Source organism: Cygnus olor, chromosome 8 (genome assembly GCF_009769625.2).
Source record: "Cygnus olor isolate bCygOlo1 chromosome 8, bCygOlo1.pri.v2, whole genome shotgun sequence".
Classification (NCBI taxonomy): Eukaryota; Metazoa; Chordata; class Aves; order Anseriformes; family Anatidae; genus Cygnus; species Cygnus olor.
In genome coordinates this window covers 23,364,527-23,376,174 of record NC_049176.1, presented here as the reverse complement: position 1 = coordinate 23,376,174, position 11,648 = coordinate 23,364,527, and the positions used below count along the sequence as shown (strand labels likewise).

Genomic DNA, 11,648 nt, shown 5'->3' with positions numbered 1-11,648 from the left:
GGCAGGGGGACACTCAGAGGGCTCAGCTCCCTGCGAGCCAGCATCCCTCTGACCCCAAAACTTCGCCGGGCAGGGGCTCGGGGGAGAGCACGGGTGCCGGTGCAAGGGCTCAGCACCCATCCTGCCCTCGGCATCCATCCTGCCTTCGGCATCCATCCTGTCTTCAGCACCCATCCTGCCCTCAGCACCCATCCTGCCCTCAGCACCCATCCTGCCCTCGGCATCCATCCTGCCTTCGGCATCCGTCCTGTCTTCAGCACCCATCCTGCCCTCAGCACCCATCCTGCCCTCCTCCCGGCAGTGCCCCGCCTGCCGGCACCGCAGCTCCCGCACCCCGGCTGCGCTCCGCGCTGGCTCCGGAGCCGCTTTGCAAGCCCCGGGGGAGGTTTGGCTCGGCTCGGACAGAGGGGTCGGGGGGAGGCACGACCCCAGGAGGAGCCCCCCGCTGGAGGCGGCTCGGCTGCGGGAAGCAAGGGGGGGCGGCGGGGAGCCGGGCACGGAGGAAAGCCAGGCGGAGCATCCGCGAGCCGCTCCCTCGCACAAGTCCCCGAGGGAAAAGCCGAGGCTCGGCTGCCCTCCGGACACCGCCGGGCTCCCTTCTTTCATTATCTGCCCGGGATTTGGGCTCCGAAGGGCTGGGAGCGGGAGATGCTGGCAGAAGTTGCTGCAAGCCCGGCTGGCGAGGACGGGGGCTGAGCGGCTCCGGCTTCAGAGCGCACCGGGAGCAGCTGAACTTTGGGCGTTTTGAGCCACCTTTCCCCTCGGTGGTCTCTCCACGGGTGGTCACGGCACATCGCAGCGCACCAGCCCGCTGCTCCTCTCCCTGCAAGGACAGGCACCCGCGAAGAGAAGCTGGAGGAGGGCAGTTTGCCGTCTCTTTTCCGGATGACCGAAAATACCTACAGGAGCCCATCTCCCCAGGTTTCATCAGCAAACGGCATCGGGAAGAAGGAGCCGAGGAACAAAAATGATGTTGCTCAAATTCCTTCCAGCACCTACTTTTTCCCAAGGAACTCGGTGCCCCTAGGGGCTTGCTGTGCGCCTTTCCTGGAGTGAGGACCGATGGACCACGGACGCATCCTGACCGGGTCATCTAAGAATTTGCTGTTGAGAAACCTTCCCCAGCAAGACTTCCTCTGCCTGGTTTGAAGTGTATGGTTCGGGGTAAGCACAGCAGTTTTTGCCTGTTTCTTTCCCCTTTAAATCTCTCTGGCTTGGAGAGCTCTTTCCTCACTGCAATTATGATCATTTGCAACATCAGTGCCATCAAAGATTGGAGCACTTTCCTCTCCCAGATCCTCCCCAGCGTGAACAAGACTCTGAACTTGGTACAGCAAGTGGAAGCCACCACCAGCTCGGTGGTAAGTGTCCTCCAGGACCCCGAGCAGGACAACTACCTGTCCAACAGCCAGTCCATGAACTCCAGCAATTTCACCGCCGGCCTGGACCACTTGTTCCAGTACTCGTACTCGGACAATGACCAGCTTTACAAGGAGTACAAACCCCCTCCTCGTGATGCCATCCCCCTGCCCAAGGCTGTCCTCTACCTTCTCATGGCAGCCCTGGTGGTGGTGGCAGTGGCGTACGCCATCGTCGGGCACCTCATCAAGGACCTCATTCACGACTTTATAGGTGAGTGTGGGCATCACGCCTTTGAGGCATATGGGCAAAAAGAGCCTGGTGCAAAGCCTGGGGATGATGGCCAGATTGTTTCCTTGGATGTGGGTGAGTTTTAGACCGAGCCCTGGCCCTTTCACATTTACTGGAGTGTGACTTAATCCCATGTGCTGGGCTCTCCCAACTGAGCTGCATGTTGACCAGCTTCCCAGAGGAAACCCTTGGACCCCCTTCCTAAAAAAAAAAATTATGCTTGTGCATGCGTGTGCATGTGTATAAATGTGTACGTGAGCGTGTCTGTGCTGCAAATGCTTTTCAGCCCCTTGGCCAGCTTTGACCGAGCTTGGATTAGAGGTCCCTATGATGAGAAGTTTCACGGCAACAGATACCTGGGTACGGGATAACGACCCACCCGTGTGCTGTGCAAGGAAACCTGCAATGTGAGCTTAACGTCTTGTTAGACACAGCGCATCCACAAACTCCTAGGAAACACGGCTCGGTAGCCTTGCTCCCTTACACAGCGCCTAGCACAGTGATCACAGCCTCTGGGGCTGCTGTGACAGCCCTGTAAAATGATCGTGAGAAGAGTGCATATTTTTTATGAGAATTGGCCTCCTGGCTCTTTCGGTCCCTCCCGGTGCTGATGAACGATGTCCCTCATCATTGGAGACCTGGGCTGAATGTGGGAGGGCAGCGGTGCCGGGCAGCTCGCAGCAAGGCCCCAGTGATATTCTCGCTGTTTGCCCCATAGCTCATGTGGCTGGTGGCACCGAGCCCTAAAATCCCCGGGGAAGGATGTCCCCCTGCAGGGCATCGGGGCTGAAATCCCTTTGCTCACCCTTCGCCCCCAGCCAGGGACAAACCCCCCGGGCTCCTTCTATGTGGTGGGAGGGAGATCACACTCATCTGGAGCAAAGTCCCTGTGGTCATTCATGGTTCCCCCTTATTTCCCCTCTCCTGGGGCACAGGGGATGCACCCCCCCCACCCCCAGAACACCGAGCCTGCACGGTGGGCAGCTTCTGCTCCTTGTTGGCAAAGCCCCTCAGGCAGGGGATCCTGGTGTGGGGACAGGTATCTGGGACAGGAGGGGGACAAACCTCCTGGCAGGGCTTCAGGGTCTCGCGTGAGGCTCAGCTCTGAAAAGGGCAGGGAGCTGCTCGGGAGGGCGTTCTCCCCCCCAGGTGAAGGGACCAAAAACAGTCTTTAGGTGTTATATTTAACACTTAATCAGCAGCTTTCTGGGGCTGTAACATCTCCTGGCTCTGCCGCTCAGATGACTTAACCGTTGCCTTCCCGAGGAAGGTAAGCAGCGGTGACAACACCTAAAAATACACACGTCCTGCCCTGAGACGCTCGCGGGACTGGGTCAGACTGGGTGCCCCCACAATGCTATCTGCAGCCCTGGTGACCTTGGGCAGAGCACGCTGGGCACCTCTGGCTTCTTCCTCTGCATGGGACGGGGGTGAGAGGGGTGTCCTGTCCTTTGCAAAGCCCTTTGCTGCCTTTGCAGAGGGATTCCCAAAGTCTTTGGCAGCTCCACGGCCAAGTGGGCGCAGGGACAGAGCTGGGGGCTGCCCAGGTTGTGTCTGGTCGGGAGCAGCCCGTCCCAGGGGGGATGCCCCCACCATGCCAGGCTCCATCCCTGCTCCAGCAGAGCTGGCATCTCCCCGAATAGGGGTCAGAAACCCAGCTGAGTGCCTTTCCCGAACTCGTTGTCCGGGGCTGTCCCATTTAGCACTCTGAGCCCATCGCCACACCGTTTGCAACGAGCCAGCTCTCGGAGAGGAGCAGGCAAGGTCGTGTTTGTTCCCACCACCGAGCTGCAGCCTTTGAGGAGAAGGTTGCTTTTGAATAAGTTTGCTTAAAATGACTTTTGGGGCAGGACAGAAGGACTGGGGGACAGTAAATCAGAAGGCAGCCTATTAGCTGCTCTGACACAATGCCCAGATTTATACACTCAGCAGCAGCTCAACCCTCTGCTCTCAGCATTTCTGTGCTAATCATATTGAGAAGGATACAGAGACAGATGGAAATAAGATGCCAAAGGGCTGGAGCCTGTTTCAGGGAGATTAAAGTGTGAATAGTTAATCGCTACTTTGAGCATCCCCTCAGCAACCTCGGGGATGGTTTTGACTCCTCATCAGCAGCTTGTAGGGCACGGCTGGCTGTCGGAGCACTGCCCAGCTCCTGGGGACCCCACAAAGTGGTGCTGGGCTTGGTTTGGGGTGGCAGAGAGGCTCCTTGGTGCCTTTCCCCTGTGAAATCCAAGTGGGCATTTCTTTAGAAAAATCATTGAGAGCTTGGTGGCCCCGCAGCCCCAGGGAGACAAGTGGTGCTGCGACGCTCAGCGGGGTGGGGATGAGCTGGAGCTCTTCCCAGAGAGACCTGGCCGAGGAAGTGTCCGGGGAGAAAAAGCTCTGGGCAAAATCCTTGGGAGAGCTCCACCAGCAAGGCTTTGGGGAAGGGACTGTGATGGAATAGGGTGGCCAACCCCCAGCTCTGGGTTCCCCAAATTCATCGGGTGCCTTCGTGCAGGGATGGAGGTGAGGCCCCATGGCAGGAGGAAGGCTGCTGTCTGTAGATCAGACCCGGCTAAGACAAATCAGGCTGAAGCCTTTGGAAAGCAGCTTAACTCGGAGCGAGGGGGAGCTGCTGGAGACAGCAAGTGCCGGCTTGGCAAATTACAAGGCTGTCGCCAACGTAGGGAGCGCCTAATTACTGCAATCCTCGGGAATCAGCCCGCCCTCCCTCCTCCAGCCCCAGCGGTTCACTGCAAATTGCCCTTATTTAAACGCAAAATAAAGAAAAGGAAAAAAAAAAAAAAAAAAAAGGAATTAAATTTTTAAAAAGTTTGACTCGAAACAAAGCAGTTGCCATGGGGACTGCAGCGCGGGTGATGCCCGAGGAAAGCACGGCGCTGTCTGCAAGGGAAGGAGCCGCTGCTATGCGTGGAAGCCCGTGCTCCGCCGTGTCCCCCAGGTAAACCGAGGTCTCCTCTGCCTTGCTGATCCACAGAGGAGACCTTGCCCAAATTTCTCCTTTGGGAACAGTCCCAAGACAGATGCAGGGCAGGTTCTGGGGGTGCAGTGCTTGTTGGTGGCTTTGGGACTGCTCAAAACCCCGAGCTGTTCTCGCAGCGGGGTCTCTCTTTCCTTTGCCCTTTTGCCCAGTAGCTGGATTTTTATTTTCCAGACTTATCTCCATCCACCACGTTTTTTGGGCTTCTTTGGGAGGCCGTCTCCTCGAACAAAAGAAAGCGTGCATGAATGTAGCGTGGCTGAAAATAGCTGCTGGGTGATCCTGCGGGGAGCTGGGCTCTGCCTTTCTTTGCTCCCCCGCAGATCCGCAGGGCCCTTGGATGCTGCAGCCCGCGGCTCCTCCGGGAGGCAGGGACTGCAGGTTGTGCCAGGCCCAGCACAGAGGGCTTACGTCTCCTTTTTGGTCTATGTTTGGAGGACGACTTCATTTGCCCACCAAAGTTACAGGAAGAGACAGGGTCAGGTTCCCCTCTGTGCCCCCATATTGGTGCTAACCCACCCCTGGCACTCCCCCCATGCCTCAGTTTCCCTTTTGGGGCGTCTGTCCTGCTGCAGAGAGGGATATCCATGAACTGACGTCCATCTGTCCGGCTGTGGCCAGCTCCTGCCCCGCTGCAGACCCGTGGGTCGGGACCTGCTTCCAACGAGGAGGCACTTCTGCTCCCAGCACTGGAACAAGGGCTTTTTTAGCAGCTGTTTTCACACCCAGCTCCATTTAAAGCAAATAAAACCCAAGCACGAGGTTGATCGTTCATCTAACACATTTCCCCTTCCGCTGCTGGTATCCATCTCGGCAGGGAGCGTGAATGTCTCGCCCGCTGGGTTGCATTTCAATTTCAGCCCTTTCCCTGCTCCTTCTGCTCCTCTCCCGACCCCAATTCTCACCCCGGTGAGAAACCCCTGCACTATCGAGGTCACAGCCAGACCCGTTTTCGTGGCACCTATTGTAGAGCACAGCACAGATGTCAAAGTGCTAACATCAGAGCGAAAGTGCCTCTAATAGGGTCAGATTCAAACTAATTACACAGAAGGAACAAGGGCTTTAGCCCTCTGAAAGCAGCCTGAATGGCTGTGCGGGCTCCCTGCAGCATCCCAAGGGACCAGTGCATGCCCAGGGTCCCGCAGCTGGGATGCTGCCTCACACCGAGCCAGGTAGCACAGGGCACTTTGTGCCATGTCACTCAGCTATTTAGGGAGCGACGCCGTCCCGCAGCTCCTGATGTACCCGGGCTGCCCTATCTCCGCTCCCCAGCTGCTCTGGACCAATGGCTCCGCATCGATCCCACCCCAGCACCACGCTTCCACCCTGCCAGGCTCCAGCAGGCGCCAATGGGAGAGCAAGAAGGGGGCTGAGAGCCAGGTGCTGCTCCCCCAGCCTGGCTGGGAAAGTCACTTTGTCCCTTTCTGGTTTATCTGAGGCATTCATGGGGGTGTTGGTGCATGCCTACGTGCCCTGATTTTGTAGCCTGGCCCCTGTTAGGGGGGGCTCCTGTGTGAGTGTGCAAAGGAGCAGGGGGTTCTGTGCAGGTGCTGCCGCCTGGTTTCCTTGCTACCTAGCTGGACCACGTGTAAACATGAAGGTTGACTTTGCTCCAAAACAGGATTTCATTTTCCTCTTGGTGGCAATTGTGTTTGTTTTATGTTGCTCATGTGCTAAAAATTTATATGATGGAGAGAGAAATACCCAACACGATGTTAAGGGCTTTACCTACCTTCTGCCTGTAACCACCGTCCCTCGGCTCCTGGCTGCTCAGCACCCTCCATTAGCTGTTTACAAACCCTCCTGCAGCATTTATCATCAAAGATTTCTAATTCAGACTTGTGTATGATGTGAGGTGCAGCACCCCATCCCCATCCCTTCCCTATCCCCATCCCTTCCCCATCCCCATCCCCATCCCCACCCCATCCCCATCCCAACCCCATCCCCATCCCATCCCCATCCCAACTCCGACTCCATCCCCATCCCCATCCCCATCCTCATCCTCATCCCCATCCCCATCTGAAAAATCCCCCGGTGGCTCCACGCGGGGCTTCGCTGCCCTCCCTGGCTCCCCCCATCCACACAAGGCAACACGCCACAGCTACAGGCCGCAAATGGCCACAAATAACATGTAATTGTGTAATTACTTCACTCCTTACTTACACAGTCAAATCATAAAGGCATCGCAGTAAATACCCTCTAATGACAGCCTAATTACATCTTCCTGCAGATTACCGGGTAATTAGATCCAGCAGGCTCCAGAAATAATTCCCAGGGAAGCGGCGGTTCGGATTAGCGCGCACAATCCTGCCCGCACGCACCCGGGGAGCAGACGGAGCGCCAGCCAGCGACGTCCTCTCGGGCGAGGATGTGCTGAGAGCCTTTTGCCGAGCCCTCCCGGTGCTCTCCCAAAAAATCCCCTGCATTTCTCCCTTTACCACTGCCGTGTCTTGCTCTTGCATCTCTTGCTGCCCACACGCATCCCCAAAGGCTCGCCACCTGGCCACCGAGTGCCACCTCCCCTTGCTCACAGGTGTTCAATAATATTTTCTTCCCTTCCCACTGCCTTTTCACACTCTGCACCATGCAGCCCTCGCCCAGCAGCTCCCGGGATGCTTCGGGACCCCTCACCCAACTCTCTGCATCCTCGGCTGATTCCCCATCCCCAGGTCTTCCCGGCCGGACCGGCTCCCACCGGAGTTTTAGCGCTGACGTCAAGGAAAGCAAGCCGAGGGCTTTAATAGTATTTGTGGGAGGCAATCTCGTTACTGCCTTCCGGCTCCTCATCACGCCAAGCGAGGGCTGAGGCCAGCCCAGGTGCTCGCAGAGGCAGGGGACGCCCACCCCTCCGCTCCCCCATGGTGGGCTTTGACCCAAGCCCCGTCCCCGTGGCGTGGCTGTCACCTCAAAAAGTGCTCGATGTGCTCCTGGGGGCGGCGAGGCCGGTGGGGTGCAGGACGGAGAGGAAAGCCAAATACCACGTTGCATGGATGGCAAAGCTTTGGGGGGTTGGCTGCTGGAAAGGGGTGAGGAGGGGAGAAGCCCCGTGGCTAGTGGTTCAAAAAAAAAAAAAAAAATTTAGCATTTGGTGCTTTGCTCCGTGACCAGCGCTGAGCACGCAGAGGACCGCAGGTATTTCCCTTCCCTCCGCTCACACCTGCGCCACCACGGTGAGCCACCAAGTGAGATCTTCCTCCCCCTTCGTACCTGGGACTCTTTGCCCAACTCCTCCCTACGTGGCTGTGATCCAGTTGATCCCTCGCCCCTTCCACCCCTGTTTGTCAGACCAGGAATTGGGGACCAGATAGCCATCCCAGAGAGCGTCCCGGTCCCCCTTGAAGATGTTTCCACTGCCACTTTGTTCTCCCCAGCCCCAGGGACACCCCTCCCCTCTTCTGGGTTTCCCCAGCTTTACTTTTCTCATTTCTGTTGCCTCCCCCTCCCCATCTGGCTCTCACCACCCCAGAAATAACAGGTATTTGGGAAGCAGCAGCAACTGCCTGCCCCGAACCACAGCCCCTCGTGCTGCAGGGGATGTCCTGGTCACAGCACCATCCAGCAGCGACCTCTGGGCTTTGGGGGCATCAGTCACCCCAGGTGTGAGCCACGTCCCCGGGGCAGCCCCACAGCACCCGATGGTGGTCCCAAGCCCTGGTGTGGCCGTGACACCCTCTCATGGTGCTTGTGTCCCCGGCTACAGCTCCCAGCCGCTGGCTCAGCCCATCTTGCCTTACTTATTTCAGCTGCAGCCACATCTGAATGTCACACGGTTACTTAACCGTCCCCTCCCTTCGTGACAGCCAAAAGGCACGGCACAAAACACCTTGCCTTCCCGTGCTGGGGAGCCCAGATGCACGCTTTGCTTCGGAGACGCTTAGTTTTAATTTTCAGGATTAGCGGCGTGATTTCGTTTGCCTGAGCCAGGAGGGCTTCCAGAAAGCAGCAGCTTGAGAAACGGCACAGTGCGGAGAAAAGCAAAAAAAAAATTGGAAAAAAAAAAGTGGCAAAAAGCCAATCCCATGGCTTTGGGGTGGTGGGACAGGGGCTGGGAGGGCGAGGAACCCTTCTGGGTGTTAGCACCCGGAGTTACAGATGTGATGGAAGATGGGGATGGAGGATTTCCTAATGGGCACGCTGGGTTTTGGACACAGGAACACCCCGAAATAACCAAGGGCTCGTTTTGTGCTTTTCCCCCCTCCGTCCCCAGACTGGATCTTCGGCCCCAGCCCGGACGACAACAGCAACAAAAGCGACGTCAACTGCATCAGCAGCAGCCTCAACGAGATGGGCGAGGGGCCCGAGGCGCCGCGGCGCCGGGACCGCCAGCCCCACGATGTGGCCATCGCCATCGGCGAGACCTGCCACCTGCCGCAGCAAACGTGACCGGCGGCACGGGACGCGTGGCACGGATGGGGAAGGACCGGGGAAAACGTCTCCTTGGTCCCCTCTTGCCACCGTTTGCTCTCCTGCAAACCCCCTCGCAGGGACGGGTGGCAGGGGGACAAGCAGAGGTGGCGGCCACTGCCGTGCCGTGGGGCGAAGAGCTCCTCGTCCCCGTTGTGCCAAGCCCTAAGGACATTGCTGGGGGGCAGGAGGGCTCAGCGGTCCTGCCCCGGTGGCTGCCTGTGGGTCTGTGCCCCCTCTTTCTTCCCTGTGAATTGCAAAATGGCAACTGGAGAAATGCACCGAGAGGACGGAGCTGCGAGAGGGACGCGGCAGAGAGGGGACGGGTGGTCCTTTGGCACGCCCTTGTCCTGCGCTGTGGGGATGGGGTGGTGAAAAGGGTGAAGGAGCAGGGGGCAGACAAGGAGAAATGGGGGTGTCCACCCAAATCCCTGCTCACAGCCCCCCACAGCCTCCTTGTCCCCCTTGCCATGCTGTTTGTCCCCCTGCCCGGTGCCCAAAGCAGACGGACAGACAGGCAGGGCCCCACCTGCAGCAAACCCAGCTCTTTGGGGTGCGGGGGGTGGGGGGAGGCAAAAATAAATGAATAAATACGCCTGGGGGCCTGATCCTGGTCAAAGGCAAACAGTCCAGCCCGAGGCAGCCGGGGCACCCCATAGCAGGGCCAGGGCCTCATCCAGAACCTCACTGGCCCCACAGAAGCAGTGATGGTGCTGTGGCTGTCGGGGGTGGCGGTGTCACTGCTGGGGGTGCTGGGGGGAGATGGGGGCTGTTCTGCACGGGTGGGCAGAGCCAGGGGGTGACACTGGTCCCCCTACTTCTGTGTGTGTGGTGTGAGTGTGTATGTACCCCTGCTGATCCCACCACTCATGCTGTCACAGCATCCCCTTTCTCTGCATCGACCCAGAGGAAGGATTTGGGGTCCCGGAGAGGTGCCAGCCCTGTTGGTCCCCGGGAGCAGGGTGGCACCATCGGAGCTGGCTGGAGGCTGGGGGACATGGGAGGGTCCCAGGGGAACAGGAGCTTGTTTGGGGCGGCTGGTCTCCTCGTCCCCCTGCCTGTTCAGTATCATGGGGCTGGGCACCGGGGTCCCCCGTGTCCCCCTGGGCACCTGAGGCCAGGTCCCTCTGTCACCCGCTGTCCTCGGAGCGGGATGTGAAGGAAGGAGCCAAGCTCCCTCCTGTGGCCACCCGCTCCTTCCAGGCCTCCTGCAGCCGGGACCCCTCCACGTGAGCCTGGCAGGGCAGCAGGACGGGGCTCAGGACCCCAAAAAGTGGCAGAGAAGGAAAAAGGACGAGGTTGTCTTGCAAAGCAGCACGACTGCAAAGGCGGCGAGCGCCAAGCACGCGGCAGAAACGTGCGCTGGGTCTGCCTGCAGCTGGTCTCTTCACTGACCCTGCTGGGCCCTGCCAAACCGCCGAGGACACCGGTGTCCTGTGTCACCTTCCTCAGCATCCCCAAATCCATGCAGCACCGCCACCGCCTGACATCTGCCTTTTCCCCTGGATGTGGCACGAGAAATTGCTCGGGTGCTGAGTCCTGAGCGCATTTATGAGCCCTCAGCCGTTTCTCCTGGAGATGCTGGAGGCAGAGCGTGCCTTTTGGCACAGCCTCACAAACAGGAGGCTCCCAACCCCAAACACAGCCTCAGACCCCTGTGGGGTGGGCGTAACATTTTGGGGGAGAAGCAGAAGGGGCTGGTGGAGCCTGGCGGGTTCCTCCCTTCCTAATCCTTCCCGTAACAAGGGGGAAACTGAGGCAGGGGAGGGGGAAGCTCCGCACAGCTGCACATCTGGAAACAACCCCGAGGCCTGAGCTTCAGCGTTTTAATTGCCCAAAATTGGCTGCAGGTCCCAAATTGCCACCGTGGGAGGTGCTGGCCAGGGCCATGCTGTGGTCACCCCCGGGGTCCCCACCGCACGTCCCATACCAGTGCTGCAAGGGCAGGGCTGGCACTTGGGCCACCTGTGCTGTGCCCCTGGGGACAAGGGACGTGAAATGGGGCAGAAGAGGGTGCCTGGGAGAGGCGTACCCGTGTCCCCACCCAGGGGACACAGCCAGCCATCACCACGAGGGGTGGCCGTGTAGCACAGGGACATCAGCACTTCTCTCCAGAGGTCCCCAGCCTGCACCCAGCGCGTTTTAACCCTCTGCTGTTTCTGCTTTTGGTGCTCACAGAGGGCGTCCTTATATCCAGCAGAGGCTGTCCTCATATCCAGCCCCCAGGAGCGGGGCAGCACGGGAAATCCTGCCAGAGGCTGTGCAGCCCTTGCTCGTGCTGATTTTCCCTTGGCCCTTATCTCCCACGGCCTCTTTGCAACGTGTTTACTGTAATTTTCCCTTTAAACACCCCGTGGAAAAAAACAACAGAGGAGTTCTTTTAGGTCAGGCTGGGCTAAGACGATAAAAGCAGATTAATTTCTCAGAAGAGCAATACAGATTTTTCTTCCTCTCCCCTCCCACCGGGGACCTGAGCAGGGCTGGCGGGCAGGAGGTGGTGACGAGGTGACCCCAAAAGGCCAAGGGGTGCCCGTGGTCACACAGCCTTTGGTGTCACCCTTGGGGTGGCATGGAGCTGGGTGACCCCCAGCCCCATAAGGGAACAGGG

General features: G+C 58.7%; 1 protein-coding gene across 1 annotated transcript; it reads left to right on the top strand.

Moving 5' to 3' along the window:
• Window positions 1-451: 451 nt before the first annotated feature.
• Window positions 452-9,087, top strand: LOC121073814. Its single transcript, XM_040565204.1, has 2 exons — window positions 452-1,632; window positions 8,844-9,087. The coding sequence occupies exons 1-2, from the start codon at window positions 1,155-1,157 to the stop codon at window positions 9,017-9,019; spliced, it is 654 nt and encodes a 217-aa protein (XP_040421138.1). The 5' UTR covers window positions 452-1,154; the 3' UTR covers window positions 9,020-9,087.
• The last annotated feature ends 2,561 nt before the right edge of the window (window positions 9,088-11,648 follow it).

Bases quoted from the DNA above. Each gene is read 5' to 3' on its own strand.
- LOC121073814 (XM_040565204.1), top strand. From the start codon at position 1,155: ATGGTTCGGGGTAAGCACAGCAGTTTTTGCCTGTTTCTTTCCCCTTTA. The intron at 1,633-8,843 runs GTGAGTGTGGGC...CTCCGTCCCCAG, and splicing joins CCTCATTCACGACTTTATAG to ACTGGATCTTCGGCCCCAGC.